This window comes from Lissotriton vulgaris, chromosome 10 (assembly GCF_964263255.1).
Source record: "Lissotriton vulgaris chromosome 10, aLisVul1.2, whole genome shotgun sequence".
NCBI classification, from domain to species: Eukaryota; Metazoa; Chordata; class Amphibia; order Caudata; family Salamandridae; genus Lissotriton; species Lissotriton vulgaris.
Genome location: NC_141698.1, coordinates 473,238,177 through 473,262,855, shown reverse-complemented (window position 1 = coordinate 473,262,855; position 24,679 = coordinate 473,238,177). Strand labels below are relative to the sequence as shown.

Sequence of the window (24,679 nt, the reverse complement as noted above, 5' to 3'; positions counted from 1 at the left end):
TTACCTACATCTGGACCAAAGTGAGGCGTATTAGACCATTTCTTTATGTCTGCATGGTCGCTAGCCTAAGCTACAGTGTCCACACCTATTGCCCTTGTATGATTTTAAGCTGTTTGACTTTCGTTCTCCTCTGAAACCTATTTCTGTTCTAGACTGTATATGCGGTACACTGGTTGTGCTATTTAGCAAACTGTTCTATGGTAACGATTGCCGCATTATTTGGAATACGCATATGTCAGTGGATAAAGGCCTGAATTTTTTTTACAAATCATCACTTCTTTTTGTGATCATACTTTTTAAAGAGTTGCAGTCCGTGACTGTACTTGAATGTAAACAACGTCCTACCGTTGTTCAGTTTCCAGTTGCTGTGGATGATGTGCTGTTTGGCTTTAAACACTCTTCTGCTCTGTCACGAGAAGTTCCCTTGAGTTAATGGACACTGGTGACGTCGCAGAACTGCCTTTCTTGCTACAAAAAAACAATGGATTCAGGCCCAGATCTCTGTACTGGGGTGAATGTATGACATTGTTCTGCATTCTGTCCATCAACTGTTATTTTTGCATTTGTCACCCCGAGTGGGATGGGTATGCTCAGAAGTGAGTCCCATGCTCTCCACACCACTGGAGTCAAGCTATCCTGGCTGAAGACGGCTGATAGCCAGAAACCGGTCCTAGGATCCTTGATTCCGGTCCAGGAAAGACATGGCTTGGCAGTTCGGGCTGGACTGTTCCCATGAGGCACAGGGTCAAGGCTGATTTGCATATGGCCATTTCTGAACTGGGGTGGTGTGGAGTGCAAAAAAACGATGGATTTAGGCCCAGATCTCTGTACTGGGGTGAATGTATGACATTGTTCTGCATTCTGTCCATCAACTGGTATTTTTGTTCTTGCTACATAGCCTAAGTTACTCCCCGCCATCTTGAAACGGGTTACTTTCTAGATAAAATACTCATCAGTCTTAGAGATTCATACAACATTCACGCTTGCTTCCAGAGCGAGTCAAGCAACTATTTTTACCTACGAAGCGTGCTTTTAATACAAATGGACTCGCTGACACACACAGCTTAGTTTTATTCTTGTTACGTGTTTGTGTGCCAACGCTGAAATTCTCAGTAGTATTTGATAGTAAACTCGTTGACACGCACAACTTTCATTGGCATTACGCGTGTCACATCGCATCATCGCTGAAACGCAAAGCTTTCATTTGTATTACGTGTGTCATGTCGCATCAATGCTGACACACACAGCTTTCATTGATGTGTGTCATCTGCGCTGATACACACAGCATTATTTGTGATTAAATGCACTGATACACACAGCTTTCCTGTTGGTTCATGTGTTTCTGATTGTTTTAACGCTGAAACACGCAGCTTATAGTCCCTTCAGGTCTGTGGTTTTCTCATGATATCCATATCGTTTTAATTTTTAATTCTTGCCTGATTCATTCTCACTTTTGATTAGAATAATATATATGTTGAATTTGAAGTGAAATGTAAGTATTGGTCTTAAACTCATACACTAAATGGTTGCATTTTTTTTCTTTTATTTGAATTGTTAGTCATTGCAAATGTTCTAACATTTTTTGGTTTTAATTGAAACCTTAACTTTACTGTGTTATTTTAGACATGCAAAATGTGCCAGGACCTCCATTTTTCTTATCGTCTCCTGGGGATCCTGCTCTTCCATGGCTTAAATGGACATAGGTCTTTACACATTATGGGAGGGTCTGTGGCACGTCCCTCAGTGCTAAAAGAAAAACTTCCCTTTTAATGCACTGTTTAGGCTCTGAGGGTCAGGAGGTTTTTGAGCATCTCCCTGATCTCTCAGATAGTGAAGCTGCAAATTTAAATGAATTTGAAATTTCTGTTAAAAAATTGGATTTACACTATCTTCCAAAAACCAGTACAGTCCTTGAGAGGTATCATTGCCGAAAAGGATGCAAAAGCAAGATGAATCAGTGGAACAATATATCACCGAGCTACCTAAACTTGCTTCCACTTGTAACTTTGCTTCATCCTTAGATGAACGTCTCCGAGACCAATTTATGCTAGGTTGTACTAATGACAAAGCTTGTGATAATTTGTGGCAGAAAGACAATCCGTCTCTTCATGAGGTTATAACTATTGCCAAGACTCATGAACATTCCAAAGCATGTGTTGACACTATATGTAAAAATGATGCTTCCAAAAAGATCAATGGTGATACTGTTCTAGTTGTTGAAAAAAATCAGTCTGTAAAACCCAAGGTTAATGCCATAAGTGAGATCAAACCAGCAACATTGAAATCTTTCTCTGGCAAGTGCTTTAGATGTGGCAATCCAGGTCACATGGTAAACTTCAAAGGGTGCCCTGGATTAAAGGCCTCATGTAGTTTGTGTGGGCAAAAAGGTCACTTCATTAAGTACTGCAGATCGGGGAAAGATCTAAAAAAAAGTAAGAGAAGTAGATCTCTATGATAAAGATTCTGATTCTGAGATAACAAACATTTGTCAAACCAAAACTTCTCGTGGTGATGGCCCGATGGAGGTTGTTCTAATTAATGATGCCCCGGAAAAAATGTTATTTGAGCTAAGGTGACTTTAATCCCAAGGTCATTTTTTGAACAACAACTAGCGAAAAAAGTCAACTTTCTAAACCTGACATCAACCGCGAGGATACCGTGGGGAAATCATTGGATTGTTGGGTTGTTTTTGGGGTACCATCGATCTCAAGGGGAGAATTGTGCCTGGAAAGATATATGTATCCATGAAGGGAGATTTCCTTATCAGCTGGTTCCACCAACGTGACTTACATGTAATTTTAGATCCCAATAAAAATCCCTCAGTATGTTTGAAGGAGTTACCTTCGGTAAGCCAAGTTGATGGTGAAAGCATGTCATGGGTCAAAGAATTTCCTGAAGTTTTTGAAGCAAAATTGGGATGTCTCAAAAACTACTACCATCACATCAAAGTTAAGCACGATGCACAACTTAAAGTAGCTAAAGTTAGAAATGTACCCCTTCTGGCCAAGGAAAGTATGAAAGTGGAACTGGACAAGCTCGTATCCAATGACATTATACAAGAAGTTGAAGCCACTGAATGGCTTTCTCCCATTGTTATGGCCCGCAAGGCCAATGGAGAGGACAGGTTTGTGTGGGCTTGAAAGAGTTAAATAAGGCTGTGATTGTGGATTTTTATCCCCTGGCCAATATCAGCTAAATGTTTTGCTCGTTAAATGGTGCCTAACACTTCTCCTCACTTGATTTGACCTCCGCCTACCACCAGGTAAAATTACACCCTCTTTCCCAAGATCTCACGGCTTTTGTAACACCTTTTGGGACATTTAAATTTTTGAGAATGCCGTTTGACCTTATTTCTGCTGCCTCTATCTTTTAGAGGGTTATGGAGCGCATTTTAAAAGGGGTAGAGGGTGTCAGGATTTACCAGGACGACGTACTGGTGTATGGAATGGACATTAGTGAGCATGACAATAGGTTGAGAGCTGTTTTGAGAAAATTGCGTGATGCAGGTCTTACACTAAGAGCAGATAAACGTTGTTTCGATGTAGCGGAAATCGAGTACCTTGGGCATCTGTTGTCACCCAATGGAATTAAGCCCAAACCGTATCTAGTTGACACAATTTCCAATCTAAGAACGCCCCAAGATAAAGACGAATTGGTCAAGTTTCTTGGAATTACAGAGTTTTATCATAAGTTTATTCCTAATTTTGCAAGCATCACAGAGAATTTGAGAAACCTGTTAAAAAAGGGGTGTGAGTTTGTCTGGAGCAAAGAGTGTGATGAAGAATTTTGGGGTCTTAAAGGTCTTTTGAATAAAGCCCCTGATTTAAGCAGCTTTGAGCCTAAGAAGACATCCTACTTGATGACTGACGCTAGCTCAAAGGGTCTTGGTGCAGTACTTTTACAGAAAAGTGGAGGAAAGGACAGTGACAAGACTATTTTGTTTTTGTCAAGACCTTTGAGAGATGCAGAGTTCAATTATTCTGTCATTGAGAGAGAAGCACTGGCGATATTTTGGGCCATACGTAAGTTACGTAAGTTTCTGTGGGGTTGCCAGTTTTTTGTTTTAACAGATCACAAACCGTTGAAGGAAGTTTTTTCTAAGAAAGGTATTGACTTGGTATCTCATCAGATTAGAAAATGGGTATTGGCTTTACAGGAGTTTAATTTTTCTGTTGATTACCTCCCTGGAGCAAGCAACACGTTAGCGGATAGTCGATCTAGATAAGGAAATGTGGGTGATAAGGTAACTAATACCAATGTTCAGAGGGAAGGTGATTGGTTTGATGGTGAAGAACTTGACAAAGAAGTTGATGTTTGTCTAGTTAGTGAGGGGATAGTTTCAGATAAAGACTGGAAAGAGTCTGTAAGCAAAGATGAAGTGTTGTAGAAAGTCATTTCCATGGTCTTGAGTCACTGGTGCGATAAAAAAGAGTGCAGTGATGAAACTAAAGGGTTCTGGCAGGTTAAGGAAGAGTTAGCAGTGGTAGATGGCATTCTCTTGAGCGGTAGCAAGTTGGTTCCTCCACAGGCACTTTGGAAAGGTTTGCTGGAGCGTGCTCATTCCAGTCACATGGGGATAGTAAAGATGAAAGCGAGAATAAGAGAAGCCTATTGGTGGCCTGGCGTTGATGCACATGTTGAAAAAGTTGTCATAAATTGCACTGATTGTGCTAGAAGTGATAAGATCTTGAAATGCAGGACTCAGCCTATGAATAAAAAGGGAGCAGTCTGAAGGACCATGGTGTGATATCTCTATTGATATTTTGGGCCCTGTGAGAAGGAATTCCAGTGATCGCTATGTTTTGGTACAGTGGCCGGAGTTTAAAATAATAAACTCAGTTGAATCTAAATTAGTGATAGAATTCCTTGATGAATTGTTTGAAAGGGAAGAGTTTCCTTCTTCGTTGTTGTCAAATAATGGACTTCAGTTTACTTCAAAGAGTTTTGAAGATTTTCTTTCTGAAAGAGGTATTTAACATAAAAGGGCTGCTCTCTATCATCCCGAATGCAATGGTTTGGTTGAGAGATTTGTAAAGGTCTTGAAAGAATGTTTGCAGCAAGCTGTTGTGTCAGGGTATAACTGGGAACAGGCAATGAAAAAGAAAGTAAGGGAATATAGGTTTACACCACATTCTTCAACAGGGTTTCTCCCTTTAGACTTTTCAAGGGAGGAGTGCCAAATGTTGAGGTTTACCCTTCTTGGGTTTTAGCAAAAAGAACCTTGATTGATGAGAATGTTGGGTGCATTGAAGGGTGGAAAGAAAATGAGAGAAAAGTAGTAGAAAAGTGAAAGGTGTGGTTTGATGGCCGTAATGCCATAAAAGAAACAATTGTCTCTGTGGGCGATTGGATAAAAATCAAATCTCCCTTTCTGGTTTCTGGATGTTCCAAGTTTAGCAAACCATTTAAAGTGATTAAAGTCTTTAAGAATGCTGTCAAGACCAATGATCACAGAGTATGGAATCTCAATAGAGTATCTAAGTGTCTTCCCTTGGAAGTGTCATCTTCATTTTGTCCCTCCACTTCAATCTCGTCAAATCCTTCAGTGGAGGTAAGAGGAAGACCTCGTAGAGCAATCAGACGCCCTTCTAGTTTACAAGATTTTATTTGATTCTAGAGTCTTATGTTTTTTTTGTATTCGCAAAATGTTTTGTTGAACCTTTTTCTGCACCATGCTTTTCTTTTGTTCATTATCAGTTGTTAAAGTGTTATCTATTAAGTTGTCTATTAGGGGGAAGATAATGTAATGTCTTAATGTAAAGATATTCATAGCTGATGTTGTATTTTAAATATGGATGGAATGTAGAACCTTCATGTTGCTAAGCTCATCTGTGGATCTGGTCAGTAGACAGCTGCCTGTCCTGAGAGTTGGATGGGGTCTTTGTTATCTGGAACTTATTAAAGAATACTTCAACTTATCAACTGCCTCCTGCAATCTTTTAATGAGTGATCTTACAATAAGCTTTCGATGAATGTTATGGATAAAGTCTTAAATAAGTATACCCAGCACATTTAGGGGTTTTGGGTTAAATGCACAGCTGATTTATGGTTTTATCACATAACTTTTTACAATAATGATTTTACTCAATCAAACATTGGTAATTTCAAATCCCTATTTCAATTTGTTGATGAATTGTATAATACAAATAGTACTCATGCATGCAAGTCACATTTGGTTATTGGCAGAGATTTTAATGCTAAATTGCAGAATGGGATTACAATTTTCACTCAGTCTGACCCTCAAAATGTTGATAGGTTGCCTTTGGTTCCCTGTGATTCAAGAGGTCAGGAACGTTCTACTTGCATTGGTGCATGAATGGAGAAGCAGGTACCTAAGCTCATCATATTTGGCTTGTGGGTGCTACTCAGTGATCGACTATTTGTTCCTTTCTCATGGACATTGGAATTATTTGGTTTCTTGGGATACTATAGAAAATCTTCTGGTGATCATAACCCTCGCGCTGCGGTCATTTTCTCGCCGTCTCCAGGTCATTACTGTCCTTTAAAGCATAATTATCATTTATCTTCCACTCTGGCGGTCTTGCACTAGTTTGGAAACTATCTGACACTGATTGTGTTTAAAAGTTACTCGTTCATCAATATTCAATAACAAACATCTGCTATTCAGCGCCAATGATGGTGCGAGATTACCATCTTGGGTTATTTCTAAAACACCATACTCACCTGGGCCCATAAAACATTCATACAATAAGCTGGCAATCCTTTGCTGCAGATCAGGTCTTAAACTACCATGAAAATATATATTTACCTGTACACCTTTTAACCAAAAGTTAATACCTTACCAATACCTTTTGTGAGTAATACATTCCCAGATCCCACTACAGAAAGCCACCGTTCAGGAAATCCGTTATTTCGAAAGTCAATGGGACAGTTAGTATTTAGATAACTCCAAGCTTTCTCTTTTAAATACTTATGCACATCTAATCCCGATGCCAATGCTGTTTGAATGCCCTCTTTAAAAACGTATTAGACCTCTCAATTAAACCATTAGCTGCAGGAAAATACAGAGGTGTTTTCTCATGTTTAATACAATATTTGTTCAAGAAATCTACCATTTTCTTTGAGGTGAAGTGTGTACCATTATCGGACACTAATTTCCTTGGAAAACCTTTAGTGCAATTTCTTTTCTCCCAAGAATTCAATAACAGAATCAGTAGTAGGAAAAGAAACAAAATCATACGTAACCCATTTAGAGTGGTAGTCAGTGAGAACAATAAGATATTTAATTTCATTGCAAAGAACATTATAAATATTCTGCTGTAGGAATTTGTGTTGTTTAATGTCTGGTCTCAATAAAATTTAAAAAAATTTAAAAAAGCAAAGAACATTATAAGGTCCTAAAAAATCTCTAGCTAATTTTTCCCAAGGTTCATTAGGCAAATTATTAACACAGGTTGGAACTTTGCTAGTTTTCCAATGCTTATCAGATAATAAGAACTCAGGGCATCTATTGATATATTGCTCAACACAAGCGTCAATACCAGGCCAACAAAAAAACTTACGCAGCAATTTCTCAGTGCCAGACATACCTGGATGACCCGAGACCTATTATTTCAACTACGTAAAAAATCACAATTTACTCAATTAAAAGGCGTATGTTATTTTAACAGCCCTGATCAGTCAATGAGAAAGAATAGAAAATAGGCAACAGCAACAAACTCAAAATGTATATACAATATTATTAATCTATTGACAAGTTTTTGAAACGAAAGCACAATTCACAGTATTATGTACTTTTCTTTATATGCATTGTCCCGTATTCAGAACGTGCAGTAGAGCAAAAGGGGTGTCAAAAGAAAGTGAACGTGATAAGGTGAAAGGAAAGGAATCACACAGATTTGAGAAATTATATTCCAAACAATTCAAAAGAAACACCAGCCAATGAAGGCCGGAACCATATATATCCTGGCCACTTCAATTAGTCAGCACAATTTCCCTAATTTTATTCCTAGGCATACGATGTAAAAAATGTCTGCACTATATCTTGGAGGGTGATATAGTTAGTGGTCCAGGTTAATTAATGAAATGTCGACGTTTCGACTCGTCTTGCGGCCTTGCGGTCGTTTATTCCTGGGCCATGCGAGTCTTCTTCAGGTGGGACGGGACAATATAGGGATCTCATTGATGACCCTGTGAGAAATATAAAAACCCATTAGGGTTTGGGCTGTTGCCTAGTTGCTTAAAAACAAGGGCAGAATTCCAAGAATGCTTACCCTTCTGGGGATATAGTGGTCGTAATTCCCACTCCACATTGACTCAGTCCTTACGCTTCCAGGAAAGTTATCCAAGTAGTCTGGAAAATCAATAAGGAGCCCATTTGTAAAACCATGTATTAAACTAGTTTTCACATCAGGCAGAGGATTTATTAAATAATTACCTCTGTAGTCTTGTTTAGTTTCCTATCCGATGGGTATTCATGTGCCACTACATGTCTTATAAATCTGGTCCCAATCGTAGGTATTGGAGAATAGTTTAAATCAGGCGACTCTTCACGAATTAATCAATTGGCCTGAGAAATGAAAAACCAAAGAGTGAGGGGAGCGTCCCAAGTTATGGCGCTATAAAGACAATCATGGGTGCATAGGGTGCCAATTACCTGAATAGGTGAATTGTCTTGATTAAAGTTGGTCACTTAATCGATGCAGGCAAAGTCAGGCGTCTGAAAAGAGAGACCCCATAGTAAATCACCGCGTTCGATCAAGGTCTAAACTATACAAATATAGCCTGTGGGAGGCGATCACAAATGAGTGCTTACCGATAATTTGGGCCAGAGATCATTGGAAAAGACACGCGTCTGTCGGGAAACACAAGAGAAATGTTCGGCAAGTGAACCGGAGCGTTACCAGGCAACCCTCTTTTGTTTACTTCGGATGCCTTCCTGTTAGCGGAAAGCAAGGACGGACTACCCCGTTTCTTATGCAGGCTCCGTGTGTTTTAATCAAAACAAGGTAAACGGGCCAGAGAACTCATTCCCTGCATCGCGGTGCGCATTGATGTATTTATCGGCGCTTGGGTTAATTATCGTGGTGTTTTGGCATCATTGTTGTGAAAAATTATGGTGCACAATTAAAGCCTGAGTATTGATGGCTAATAAGCACAAACCACCTCTGGCTAAGTGAATAACCCATTATATGTGTATGGCCCACCAATCCCCCCATTACATACATGATTTAACCAGCATTGATAGAAAACGCGGCAGCCATTTTAGTTTGGGAAGACAGATATCAAAACATATAATCCCCATCATTGTGTACATTATTTAAAAAACCCTTATTTAAAAGAGCATCTAAAACAATACTAATATAGCAATGTTTTACAGATTAGCCGATGTTCCATAATATTTACAACATAGGACAGACAAACAAACAATTATACAGTGTTTCATATAGTCTTTTATCTGCAATGGCTAAGGGGAACAGCCATTAGAGAATTGCGACCTGTCTGTTAATCTCCTCTAATTCGTTGAGCCCTTTATGTGCCGTGTCTAGAAGATATATCCAGCGACATTCTCTTCTGCTCAGAATGCTCTGAAGTTCACCTCCTCGTGGATTTACATGTACCTTTTCCACGACCCACCATCTGATACTGTCAGGTGGGTGTTCGAATGTCGTGAAGTGTTGTACGAGTGGAGCTCCCACTGTCTTACATCGTATTCGACTGACATGTTGGAGAATCCTGCACTTGACTCGCTGTGTAGTTTGTCCCACATACATAAAACCACAGGGGCACAGGATCGCATAAATTACCCCTGTGGTGTTGCAGTTGCTATGTGCTTGCAACGTGTGTGTCTGATCGTTGTGCGAGAAGGTTGTGCATTCGATGGTGAGGGGGCATGCTTTGCAGTTTCCGCATTTTTTATGTCCCAATACTGGCGGTAAACCCCAAAGTGTGGTTTGGGAAGGGGCTGATGTTGTAGGGAGGAGTGATTTAATTAGGTGGTCCCTGATACTCTTCCCTTTTCTGAAAGCATGTAAAGGTGTTGGAAGCCCTCCCACTTCATTTTGTACTAAATGCCAATGTCGGTTTATGGCTTTCTTAATTTGTTTGCTTTTGGTATTAAACGTAGTGACACAGACTAATCTTTCTTCACTTTTGTCCTTGTCTTGTACCATAAGCAATTGGTCCCTGTGGTTGTGCCAAGCTCGCTTACGTGCCTTCTTCAGTAGGCGTAAGGGGTAACCTCTCTCGCTTAGTCTGGCTATCAGGAGTGATGACTCGTCAAAGAAATCCTCCTTCTTGGTGCAATTCCTACGGAGCCTCAGGAATTGCCCAAATGGGAGGTTATCCCTGAGGTTCCGAGGGTGGTGGCTCGAATACCTAAGGAGCGTGTTGCGCTCACTACTCTTCCTATACAGAGTAGTGTACAAATGTCCCTGTTCAGACCTTATTTGTATGTCCAAGAAGTTGATCATGTGGTTATCACACTCCAGGGTGAACTGAATATCGTCCGGTTGTTGGTTGAGACAATTATGAAATTCAGTTAAGGATGATTTATTCCCATTCCAGATAAGAAGGACATCATCGATGTACCTGGCCCAAAGCTCGATGTGGTCTCTGTATGGGTTTTGTTGGCTCAGCACAAACAAGTGTTCGTATTCGTTCATGAAGATAATGGCTAGGTTGGGCGCAAAGCTCGCCCCCATAGCCACACCCTTAGTCTGTACGTAGAATTGACCTTGAAAAATGAAAAAATTCTGTGTCATTGCTATAGTTAAGAGTTTAAGAATAAACTCAGTCGGAACCCTATGTGGAGCCGGTCTACGGTTCAGAACCGTTTCAATGCAATCTAATGCTGCCTGCTGCGGAATATTGGTGTACAGGGCAGTGATGTCCATTGTGGCAAGCAGGTTGGTTTGCGGATCATATTGAAGCCTGTCTACCAGCTTTATAGTTGCCGTAGTGTCACGTAGATATGTGGGGGTAGCAATTGCTATGGGTTTCAGGAATATATCGATATATTTACACAGTGGTTCTAAAACTGAGCCACATCCTGAAATAATTGGTCTCCCCGGTGGATCATCTAAACGTTTGTGCACCTTGGGGAGCGTGTAAATCGTTGGCATGCGTGGATATTTATTATTGAGAAAATCGAATTCCTGTTTTGTAATGTACCCTTCCTGTAGTGCAAGGCTGGTCACGGTGCCTACTGTTTGACAGATTATCTTGGTCGGGTCTCTTTTAAGGAGCTTGTAGTTACCTTCAACCTGCAATTGGGATAATATCTCATTTTTATATTTCTCAACGTTTTGGATGACAATTGCCCCCCCCCTTGTCAGCCGGCTTCACTACAATGTTGGTATTATTTTTTAAACTGTAAAGGGCCGTCTTTTCCTGTTTGGTCATATTGTATGGTACATATTGTCTGGTATTTAATATCTGTTCCACATCCCGTATGACCACCTGTTCATAGGCTAGGATCTTGCTATCCACCATGTGAGAAGGCGGATTAAACTTAGAGGGAGGTCTCAATCCGCTAGCCGAGAAAGTAGGATTATGGGGGACCTTTTGGAAGTAGTGTTTTAGACGGACCTTCCTGAAAAATTGCTGTAATTCAATCTTGAGATTGAAGTCGTTAGGCATGGCTGTCGGGACGAAAGAGAGCCCTTTGGTAAGCACACTCTGTTCATCTTCGGTCAAGGTATGGTCGGACAAATTTATGACTGGGTTTTCTGGTCTATGAACTACCACCTGTAGTGTTGCCGTCTTGTCCAGATCTCGCCATGGGAGTCCGACTGGAATGTTTTCTTGCCCCTGCCTGTGCCTCGGTTCCATGTCACACCCCGTGTTCCCCTGGGTCGTCCCCAGGGACGGCCTCTGCCTCGTGGTCCCCACCATTGTTCCTCGCCTAAAAAAGGTTGTTGGTCTTGAAAATTCTGGGCTGAAGAGTTGGACCCTGCACTGGTACCTGGGCGTTCTAGATCGTTGTCAGAGCCGCTGCTGGCGGATGAGCCCGAGAAGGTATTGTACCGTCTATATCCACCGCGGCCTCAGCTAGAGAACCCTCCTCTCTGATCCTGCGTGTAGTATCCCTCCTGTAAATAGGGGTATGTCACCTTTTTGTCGTATGCCTTAATGTCTTTTGCCACTTTTTCTAACTTTGTTCCTTGAGTGTAAATGTCAAATTCCTTGATGGTTTTTTCTAACCTCTCTAAGGCCTCTTCAGCATTAACTAAGGCTTTGTCATCAATGATTTCCTTTCTCAGGATAGCTATCTCCCTGGTGAGTCTTTCTACTTCAGCTACCGCAGTCTCAATGCCCAAGACCATCCAATGTCTTGAGCATGTGTTGGATATAAAGCTAAAACCCTCCTTAAACTTAGGGTTCTCCAAAAATATGGCTGGTTCGTTCCGGACTTGAAGACCAATTGGGATGACGTTAGATCTTAAATATTTAGCCAGAGTGTGCCCATGCAGCCTAGTGCGTATTAACTTCTTTTCCAGGCGTTCCAATTTAGTAATCTTTTCATTCAGTGTCAAATCATTATTGTATATACATTTTGAGTTTGTTGCTGTTGCCTATTTTCTATTCTTTCTCATTGACTGATCAGGGCTGTTAAAATAACATATGCCTTTTAATTGAGTAAATTGTGATTTTTTACGTAGTTGAAATAATAGGTCCCGGACCACTGTTTGTTTATACTAATACGTTACCCAGGTCCAGTACCGTTTGGGTTACCCCATTTCTTTAATGGTATACCTGGATGACCAACATGAGCAGCTTTGATCAAAGGTTCAATTGATTTAAATGGTGGAACAAACAAACCATGTCTAGTGATTACATTATTCTCAACACTTAATTCAGAAGAAACCTGCTGAAAAGGTACCAAACACTTTTCTAAGTTTCTAACTGGTGGCCAACCATTAGTAATGTATCTTATGACCTTGTTGAGATCTTCATCCGTATCATAATGTTGAACCCAATATTTCTCAGAAATTACTCCAACAGTGCACTCTGATGCATCAATTGGTGAAACAACACATTCATCATCAGAATACTCAGTATCATCTGTGCTCTCTTTAAGAGGTAAGCGAGAAGAACAATCTGATCTAAAATTTGCTCCACCAAATATATGTTTTTAATCTCGAAATTGTATTCCTGCATTTTTTTAGATGAGCGTGTCTATTCTAGAAGAAGCCAAAGCTGTACCATTTCCCCTTATTAAGAAAACTAAAGGCATGTGATCCGTCAACAAATCAAAAGAATTACCCTACAGATAAATCTTGAATTTCTTGACCGCCCTTGTAGAAGCAAGGGCTTCCCTTTCAATCGTGCTGTAATTAGATTTAGCTTTACTCAAAGTTTGTGAAATAAAAGCAATGGTACATTCTTTCCCTTTCTGTGACTGAGTAAGAACAGCTCCTACCTCAACAGAACTTGCATCCAAAGTGACAGTACATTTTAAACCACCTGAAAATGGTTGCAAAGCGGGCGCATTTTTGATCCTGTCCTTAACATTAATGAAAGCATCTTCATGACATTGCTTCCAAATAAATGTTTCACTTTTACAGATTAAACATCTCAGGGGCTCAACACATAGAGCATCACCATGCACAAAACGTGCATAATTTTCACTGAGTCCTAAAAAAGACCTCAGAGAATCCTTTTCCACGGGTGCTGGAGCATTGACAATAGCATCAATTAAGTTTTTCTTTGGTTTGATACCTTCACAGGTAATGGAATTACCCAAACACTCTAATTCTTTCACAAGAAAACAAAATGTTTCTTTAGATACTGTCATACTTTTATCATGTAAAATTTTTAAACCTGTTCCAAAGTAGTGATATCTTCATCAATACCATTTCCGAAAATCAAGATGTCATCTTCAAAGGCTTGCACCCCTTTGAAGCTTCCAAATAATAAATCCATCAGTTACTGAAATACGCTAGCTGTGGAAGCTAATCCAAAAGGCAGCCTCATGTACTTGAAAGCGCCAAAGGGAGTGATCAATGTTGTTAAATCTTGTGACCTTTCTGACAGAGCAACCTGGTGATACGCTGACTTAAGGTCAATAAGCAAACAATGAGTAACCCTTCCGATTGCCTTTAACATTTCTTGAATAAGTGGCAAAGGATGACAGTCCACAAAGATATTTCTGTTCAATCAGCGTAAGTCTGCACTCAGACACAAATTCTACTATTTTTTTGTGCTAAAACAACAGCCAAAACCCAATCCGAAGAATCAGTAGGTTTGATAATGTTGTCCTTGCATAAACAATCCAAAAGATCTTTTAAATCCTTCCTAACACTAAGTCGTTAAATCCTAACTTTATGCTTAACAGGTCAGCAAAATCTTCTTTGTACTTATTAAGAAGTGCATCCAATTCATGTGAATTACTATTTGTACAAACATCAACTGAAGAAAAGGGCATATCTCCTAAAATTATGGGAGTATCACTTCCTGGTCTGAGCATGATGTCCATTTTATCTAGGTTACCCTATCCTACAATGTTGCACCTTTTTTAGCCATCCTCGTCACCAAAATAAAGTTGTATTTCTAACAACATTAGTATGAAGCGTGGAGTTGGTTGAAGAGAAGTTTATTGAAATTCGAAGTACAAGGGTAAACCCAAGAAGTTAGAAGCACTCCGGTGAAGCCGTAGTGCGGTCAAGTCATCAAGCAGGATTCGCGATGGGACAACAGCTGCACCATGGAGACAGAACATAACATCGCTAGGCATTACAATTCCGACCGTTAGTTAAAGGGATACAACACCAGCCCTTTACAGATGCTCACCCACCAGTGCCCAACCCATTACAGGCGTAAGCACTCTCACCTGGCATCATCGTCCCGAGCAATGAGAAGGCGCATGTGACTGGTGGCAGAGGCAGCTCGCAGGATATCCACAGCCCTGTAGAGATGGAGAAAACAAGCAGGTATGTAACTGTTACTGGGCAATCACTTCTGAGTCACTAACTCTGCCATTGCTGAGGTTTAGTTATTGAAAGTGGGGCGTCGACTTTGAGGTTTTGACACAGGTACACTGTTGTTGAGTCCCTGACATTATGACACTGATATGAAGTTACAGTCACTGAGGCATTGGGTGGAGTCACTGAAGCTAGGGTACTGCCTGCACTCACTGTTAGCGGGGCACTGGCTAGAAGTCATCAAATGTGGTGCACTAAAGATGAAGTCACTGACTGAGTCAAAGAGGTGAAGTCACTGAGGCTGCATCTATGAGTGGAATGTTACTGGCACTGAGCACTAGGGGGAAGTTACGGTCTTCAGGGCCATGCCGCAGAGTGGCTGACACCTGGACACTGACACACATTAATGAGTCACTTACACTGGGTCTCACTAAAAAACTGGTTACCGTTTATGGGCCTCTTCTATCTGCAGGCCTGTAGACAAAAGGCTCATAAATGGCACTTAAGGGAATACTATGGCACAGAAAGTAAGAAAAACAAGGCCATCCTGTGTTTTTATTCCTTTCTGACACTTGGTCTACTGTTCACTATATTACAGAGAAGGAGAAATTATGAAAATGGTGAAAAAGACAGAGAGAGACAGAGTTCAAAGAAAAAGCAATGGTGGGAGAGAAGAAAGAACCATGTGAGACAGAAAGTTAAGAAAGAAATGGTAAGAATGTAATCTATGAGAGAAAAATGGAGAAAGAAAGAATGAAAGAGTAAGGAAGGGTGCATGAAACAAATGGTGAGCAGAAGGAAGTGTCAAGGGAAGGAAGACTGAAAGGAAGGAAGGGTGAATGGAAGAACAAATGAAAGGAAGGATGCAAGGGTGAAAGAATGGATGATAGAAAGGGCATAAGGATTAAAATATGGATTGGTAAAAGGATGGTTCATGAAGGAGTGGAGTGATAGGTGGACACATAGGTGCCCGCATCGATCCAACTCGGTAGCTAGTACCGTTGAGCGGAGGGCGGGACAGGAAGAGCCGGACACTTCCGCTGACACAAGCGGTTAGCCCTCTAGCTCTCCAACAGGAAGGGCTATTTAGGCAACGAGGAGCTGCCGGCTGATCGCGGTAAGGGAGGACGGTGGCAGAGTGTCCCCCGACCCGCTTGGCGCCAGTAAGCACATTTAGAGCGCAAGACTTTGCACTGAAGTGTTTTGGTTGTTGTAACCTGAAATTTTAATATCTGCTGAATTTTAAAATTGATTGCTAATTTTAAAGTCACTTACTACATTGTTTATTCACGCTCATTCCCGGGGCTACTAGGGGCATCTGGGGCTTATTCGAACTCTGGGAAGTCTGCGATCGATCTTCCAGCCTGCCCGCCCCGGTCCGACTCGGTAGCTAGTACCGTTGAGCGGAGGGCGGGACAGGAAGAGCCAGACACTTCCGCTGACACGAGCGGTTAGCGCTCTAGCTCTCCAACAGGAAGGGTTATTTAGCCCCCTCGTCACTCTGTGGGCGCAGCAGTCGTGCGCAGGGGAGCGCCTAAGGACGTGCCTAAGACAAGCCAAAGAGAAGCCCGTCTGCGACCGGATGGGACCAGGGCCCATGGCACTTACATCTGCTGACCAAGGTTGTAATTCCATTATACGGGTGAGTTACTCCCCACAAGTACTCTTAGGCTTGCGAACTCCTCTCCAGTTGGGCTGCACAAGGGTGGCGGGCTCTTATCCGGATGTCCCTTTCTCCTGCCGCCATTGTCAGACTCAGTTCCTGGCCCAATCTGATGATATTGCTGATTTTCATCAGGTATCAACAAGAGGGGTAGGAGTTAATATGCTACTGGGTTGTAAGAATTTGCTTTGCAATATTCGATCGTTGCAAAAGCACTTTACTGAGGTATGGGAACTAATATCATCTGTAGAACCGGACCTATGTTTTCTAACAGAAACATGGATGAAACCCCACTCGGTCCCTGTCATCACCTTGGGCATCCCGAATGGCTATAAAATAGTTAGACTAGATCGCCCCATCAAGATAGGGGGAGGGATAGCTATTGTTCATAAACAGGAAATAGACATTTCTGTTTTAGACGAATATTGTACCCCAGAAACGGAACTACTGATCTTTAAAATTGACATCTCATCCAAGGTCAGCCGGAAAGGGGCGTTGGTATATCGCCCTCCGGGGCCATGGGCCAATTTTTCCATCTCGCTAGTGGAGGCGCTGGCCCCGTATGTCAATGCAGACAGTGACTTCCAGCTTCTTGGGGATTTCAATGTTCACAGTGAACTAAAGGAGTGTAAAGAGGTGCAGTCTTTATTGACCGGTCTGTCTTTACTGGGCCTAAGAGAGGCGAATAGTGGTCCAACGCATCAGGCAGGACATACTTGGACCTAATTTTGTCCAACTCCCCCATGATTACCTGCCTACCTCCGACTCAGGTTAACTGGACTGATCATTTTATTGTGGAATTCTATATCCCTAATATTTGCATATCACCCTCATGTCCAGTGGCTCTGCCTATTAAAAGGAGACAATGGCATAAAATGACTTGTGAAAATTTCAATGAGAGGTTTGTTGAACCCACCATTACTCCTATGGAGGGCATTGAGGTGGTTCTGACTAAATTTGAAGGAGCAATCACTACTGTAGTAGATATTATTGCCCCCTTAAAAGTGTTCAAACCACGTCCGGCACACAAGCAGGAAGTATGGTTCTCGGAACACTTAAGGTCCTTGAAACAAGTCACCAGAAAATTTGAAAAGACATGGAGATCTTCCCATTTGGATGACGACAAGAACCGGTATTGGAAGGCCCTCACTATATATCATAAAGCAATTCGAGCGACGCGCAAGAATTACATTGCGTCTCAACTCGCAGCTGCTGGTAATGCTCCAAGGGTCTTGCGAGAGCTCTGAGCTAGCATCACAGCAATTGTGTGATGAAATCTCTCAGTTCTTTACTACTAAAGTAGATAGGATATATGAAAAAATCATCAGCTCTGATTTGTCTTTTAGTAGAGATGCAACTCGACCACAAGTCGTGGAAGAATTCTGCTCTGCTACTCATACCCTTGCTGCATTTCCCTCTATTTCTCTAAAAGAGGTAGAATCTTTTATAAATCAGATCAAGAGCGGCTGTCCATCGGACACAATCCCAGCCAGAATAATGCCTGTGGTTGGCAGTGCGTTGGATCCTGGGATCCAGCGACTTGTGAATCTTTCATTGGCTGAAAGCGAGGTCCCTAGGGGGTGGAAAAAGGCTCTGGTAAGACCTATTCGGAAAAACTCTACAATCCCATGGACGGATCTGTCCAATCTTAGACCGATATCTCTGCTTCCTTTTCTGGGTAAACTCACAGAAAAACATGTGAACCAACATCTATCAAATTTTATCGACCAAGTAGATGGTCTGGATTTTTCCCAATCCGGCTTTAGGCCGAAGCACAGTACAGAATCAGCACTACTGTCAGTCACGGACGATCTGCATATGTATCAGGACAAGGGTTATTCCGTTATCCTGATACTGTTAGACCTATCGGCAGCGTTCGATACTGTGTCCCATAACATCTTGATTGGACGACTCGCAAACATCATTCTTGAGAAAAAGGCACTGGCCTGGTTAAGGAGCTTTTTATCCAACCACACCCAATGTGTCACCATGGGTGCGTTCCGCTCGGTGGAGGTAGAGATCACTAAGGGGGTGCTACAGGGCTCTTGTTTGAGCCCAACTCTTTTTAACATCTATGTGGCCCCCCTAGCAAGAATCATGAGAGCTTTCAGTTTCATCCCAATGTCATACGCGGATGACACCCAGCTCCTTTTCCCCTTTAAGTCTCTAACCGCTGAGGTTAAAACCGCCTTCGCACAAGGCATGAAGGCTGTGGCCCAGTGGATGTAATCAAATTGCCTACAGTGTAATGTAGGGAAGACCGAAGTCATGCTCCTTGGGGAGGCCAAAATCCTATGGATCCCGGACTGGTGGCCACAAGATCTTGGGCCAGTCCTCGACCCTAAACAGGTCGTGAAGAACCTGGGAGTACGTCTGGATCAGGAGCTCTCGCTGAAGCAGCATGGCAAACGCACTGTGGGCTTATACTTCCACGTGATAGGACTCTTACGTAAAGTGTTTCCCCTGCTTCCTGATTCCACCAGGAAAACATTGGAACAGGCTCTAGTCCTTAGCTGCATTGACTACTGCAATGGGCTACTGTTATCGGCGAATGAGGGAGTATTAGCTAAACTCCAAGTGGTGCAGAATACTGCTGCCCGGTTGGTTTTGAACGCTGCCCCTAGATCCACATCCAAACCTCTTTTGGACTAACTACATTGGCTATCGGTTTGCCAAAGGATTAAGTTTAAGACGTGTTGTCTAATTCACAAAAGTCTAAATGGACTAGGTCCTTCTTATTTGATAGATAGATTTGTACCTTATACTCCTGCTCACTCCCTCAGGTCCAGTAATCAGCTTCTATTGTGTGTGCCCCGTGCAAAGAAGGCCGGACACGGTAGCAAAGCTCTGTCGGTGGCCGGGCCCACATTATGGAATAAACTCCCCTTAGCTCTCAGGCAATCCTCGGAGCATCTGTTGTTCAGGAAACAGCTTAAAACCTTCTTGTTTCAAAACTAACTCTTTGTAAGTGTACCCCCTGATTGTGCTTGTGGTGTTCTGTAGGGCGCAGAGATACTCCTTCGGGAGTAGATTCGAGCGCGATATAAACCCGCAAAAAAATAAATAAAAGGGGGAATGGATGCCTGTCTGAAAGATGAATATATCGATATGTGGCTGGATTGGGTGGATGGATGATGTCTAGATAGGTTAGAATAGATGATGGATGGAAAGGTGAACAGAAATACAGATGGGTGAGGAATACATGAAAGAAAGAAATGATAGATGGATAGACAGGAGGCTGAGAGAAAAGATGGATGAATAGACAAAAGGTTCAAAGGATGAAGGGAACCATTTAAGGAGGGTTGAGCTCACTTAGTTCACTCGCTTTGTGCTGGTGCCATTAGCGATGTGACTGAAAATGTGGGGTATTTTAATTTTCTGGCGACTCTCTTCCTGCATTGTACATTGCTATAGCCCAGCAGTCTCTTTCTAGACACATTTCTCTGTTAACTGGTTATTTGCTAACAATCATTGCTAAAACGAAATCCAACGCATTGCCTCCTTGTGACGTACTGCTCATTGGTGGCTCCCAGCAGGCTATCTCCATTTACTTCGAGGATCTGGTCTCCTGGTTGTAGACGCCCTGAAAAAAAAAATGCAAATCGCATGAGCAATTCCAGCACACTTTGCATGAGAAACAAAAGTGCTAAAGGGCGTTCTCTTTTGGGTGAAAAAAGAAGTACATTGACATTCATCTCATAGCTGTGGGAATGCTCTTAAGCACAGAACCACTGAACTAATGACAAAGGAAAAAACTAAACACACAAGCACGCTACTGATAACAGAGCAGTAAAGGCAATCAGTCAGTCAGCCAGTCAAAGTTCTTTGTTTCGCTATATTTTTATAGCATATAAAGCACATAGAATATATGCAACATTAAACATTATATAATGAAACAGTAAAGCAAGGCTAAAAGATTTGTTACAAAATACAATATGATAAATTATTACATTAAAAACCATCCAGCATAAAAAAGACATGTTAAAAAACATCAATCCATTTCTATAAAATTGATAATAAAAATAGTACATTGAACATGGCTATATTAAGTAAAATTACTGTCAGTTTTAGATCTCCTGCTCTTCCAGGAGGACCATAGTAATGACACCAGAGAGTGGCATACAAAGGGATCAACAAGCCTTTGAATAAAAATTAACGCTGCCCGGCATTGCCTAAAATTATATTTGCGCAAGAGTGGCAGAAGAAATATTTTTCTTTGCACATTATACAATCTACAGAAAAATAAAATATGTAAGTCTCTTTGAGGTGATGTCCCATCACAGCAGCATGAAGACAAATCTCCCACAGAATAAACATTACTGAGATAGCCCAAAATCTGCAGTAAATAGTTTAGGCGAAACCTCACTAAAATGAACCGATGCTGGAAGTTCGGCACTGTAGCTAGGTATCAGTGCATATCCTGTCTGAAGGAGGGGGACATTTGATATTGCATCACAGAAGATGTCATGCAATTGGCCTCCCTTCTCTCTCTCTCGCAGCATTGAATAAGAAAATGTCCTTACTTCTAGAGCTTGGAAATTAATGTACAGCGGTGTGGTTTCTCGTAAATCTCCAGTAAGCCCAAAAGACCTCAATGAACATTTTACATATTGCAACCACCTGATTTTATTTGCAAAGTCCAGGTCTAAGCAATACCTCAAAATGCTGTGGTTCAGGTTGACCTTCTCCCTTCTCTAAATTGACTCCTCGGTAAGATGGGTGCTAAAGGAACGATATCAAAAAGAAATGGGGCGACAAGTTCACCGTGGCAATTAAAATTAGGGGAACTACGAGGGAGAGCTAACAATCTTTTATAAATACTATCCTCTATGTCCTGCAATGATCCTATTTCCGCCATTCCCCAAACTCCTGTCCCACAGATGGCAATGGAGATAGCTTTAGTCTGACATACTTTTTTCTATTTCCAGGATGGGTTTGGTCCTGAGTTCTTAATAAAGTGAAAAATGGCTGTTATGCTTTTTTCTAACACAGGACTCTGTTAGCTACAATGTGATTCCAAATGTGCTTTTCATAAAAGAGAATCCTTAGATAAGATAATGTGTGCACCACCTCCAGCCTTCGTGTGTCTTCGTGTGTGGCTGTTACTTCATTTTATTTAACGTGTCACTTGCGCTGTTCACCTTCTACAGGAGCACATTTGTGTACATCAATGTTTGGGCTACACTTGCATACAATATATTTTAGTGGTGCTACACCTACAACTGCTTAAACACAGAACAATTCACTTGTTTCTTCTTAATTACTGAGGTCCCCTTTCTCTCGATTGCGCTACAATTGACTTGTTTTCTTTATGTATTTGTGTACAAAAGGATTACCAGTTGAGACATTGTTGTATTGTTACATATATCCACCCAGGTCTCAACTGGGTTTAAGGGTTACCTCCTGTTTTGTTTTCATGTTACATTGAGAAACGGCTGGGTTGCAAGAGTTTGCTCCAGACTCAAGTAATTTATTTGACATGTTAAATGCAACTAAACTGCACATTATGTCCTCCACGGAAACCTCTAATTATTCAGATGACAACATCAACCAAATGTTGAGTGACTCCTCTCTTCTCTCCCATTCCTCCACTACCCTCTCTACAGCACCCAATACCTCACGGGTTCTAATAGACAAACTTGAAAACCTCAAGAAAAAACAGATTCGTACTAATCTCCATGCACACATGCTAACTGAATACTTAAAATCAGATGTGATTCCCCTAGGGTTCCAAATCCGTAACACAGCAGCTATATTTACACAAGATCCTACATTTCAGACAGGCTTTAGTCACCTGGCGACAACCTGTTCCAGAGACTGGATGGTCCTAGGTATTGATACTGCCATCCAGCACAGCCAAAATGAGCTTGAAGAAATTGCTGAATTAGAGAAACTCATTCTAGAAGATTCCACTATCACAGATGCCAAGAACCTTCTTTACAAAATCAACAGTACCACTGCCACTTTTAACACTATCAAACAAAATAAGAAAATAAACAAAATACAAAAAGACATCAAGAGCTATAACAAAGAGAAAACTTCCCCTTACTTACCTGATCAATTCTACAACACTCCCTACCAGCCACCTAGAACTAGGAACTGGGCTAGATATAGGAACAATCGACCTTTTCAGATTCCTCCATTGAACACTCAAACCCTGGGGAGGGCTCCAGCCTAGATAAGAATCAAAATAGACCTCCACCATTTCCACTCCTACCTACTGCTTTTTTAGGAGGAGGGAGCAGCAGATGCGGCAGTAGGAGAACCAGACTGGATTATCAGTACCAATATGCGGGCAAACGTCAGACCTGCTGTAAATTTTACCAATGGGGACCCCCGCAGTAACGATACATGACGCAGCCATGATTTCTTCTCCCACCATTACACCCAATACGTCCCATCAGGCTAAACCTCACACCATTCCTATTTTTAACCTTTCCAAACATACCTTATCATCTGAGGAAATCTCTCTCCTCAATAAGGGTCTCTCCTTTGTACCTTTGACAGCAGTAGCTTCTTCAATGTTCAGGAAGACTTACTACTTTTCTTCAGATGCACTAGATTAAAACAATTCTTTTCTGATACACCTTCAAGGGATAATTTTATCCAATCTCTCTTCCCCTTTCCTTCCACCTTTCTACCCCCAACTGCCTCAATGTCCCCTGAAATACTTACCTGAACGGCTTGTACTTCACAAAAAAATGGAAATACAACACCAATCTGAGCTTGTCCCTTACAATCTTCCCCTGGGAGAAAGACTTGCTCTGAATAGCCTTCGAGACAACCCCCACATCATTATAAAACCGACCAGCAAAAGTGGAGGTATCGTAATCATGGATATCGATAAGTATGACGCAGAAATTGTGAAACAACTTTCCAATGAGGTCAACTATCGTGCCCTCTCCTCTGATCTACTGCAAAACATCAGTAATCAAATACAAGAGGTTACTAACCAGGCCTTACTTTTAGACAATATATCTATCTCAATCACCCAAACCTCGGACACCAGTCATTTATGTTCTTCCTGAAAATTGACAAAAATGCTACAGATCCCCCGGGTCTCCCGATCGTATCAGGTTGTGGATCTATTCTGGAACTCCTAGGTAAATACATAGATGTCATCTTAAAGGAAATTGTACCCCTTACCGATACTTTCATATGAGGCAGTACCGACCTTATCAACTTGATTGAAGATAGACATTTTTTAATGCTGCGACTGATCTGATGGTTGCCTTAGAAATCGAGTCGCTCTATTTGAACATCCCACATGATGAGTGCTTACAAATCATCCAGAATCTACTCGATAATCGTCCTAAACCCATTCGCATCTTCACTTTCCATTGGTGCTTATTTCGCTCTGAATTTTATAGCTCTCTACGTACATAATTTGGAAACTACACATATCCTTATCCATACAAACCTTTTCTTCAATCAGTTTGGCTTCTGGTGGAGATATATCGACAACAACAATAAACATGTAAGGAGGGTCAAAGGGGATTTAAAGACCACACTCTGATACGGCCCCAAACGTACTGCAAAACACGAAGTGTCAGAGGGTCTGGGATAACAAGAACAAGAACGCCAGATGAGCGACTACAAAGGAGTCCAATACCATGTTGTGTATAAATTATAAAGACAAAGGTCACCCTTACATTGAAACCAACAAGTGATCATATAAGGATGCCCATCAGTCACCACACGGAACCGCCCTTCATCATTTGGGTTCCTTTTCTAAGACCACTGATGGTGTTATCTATTGTCTTTCTCATGGGGGGCTATGATTGTAAAAAACATCCTATGATCAGATAGATTAACGTGGTCTTGTTCATCAACTGGGACGATGTTACAAAGGGGGGACTGATGTCATAGTGCGAAAAAAGTGAAAAAACTGGAAAAAAGTGTGTGAGATAAAATTGGATGAGAGGGTGCTGAAAGTAACTTTATTCTGTTGCAACCCACTTTACCAATATTAAAAAGTAGACTAGGACAACCAAATTATTCTTGGGTCATCTGAATGTGTTTTAAGGGTCAACATGTTTCAGCAATAGTAGACACAAATGGTCATTGCTTTCGTCAGGACCACAATAATCTGTTTGCTACTACGAAATAGTGTTTGAAAAAAGACAAACGT

The 24,679-nt window shown here is 41.4% G+C and overlaps 1 protein-coding gene across 1 annotated transcript in view; it reads right to left on the bottom strand.

Moving 5' to 3' along the window:
* The window catches only part of LOC147685423 (syntaxin-binding protein 4-like), a 986,001-nt gene that overhangs the window by 919,267 nt on the left and 42,055 nt on the right, over nucleotides 1–24,679 (bottom strand). The window contains exons 3-4 of the mRNA XM_086939786.1: nucleotides 20,062–20,131; nucleotides 14,795–14,869 (exon numbers count right to left, since the gene is read on the bottom strand). Of these exons, the coding sequence (XP_086795912.1) occupies nucleotides 14,795–14,869; nucleotides 20,062–20,131 (145 nt within the window). The remainder of the gene's footprint in view (nucleotides 1–14,794; nucleotides 14,870–20,061; nucleotides 20,132–24,679) is intronic.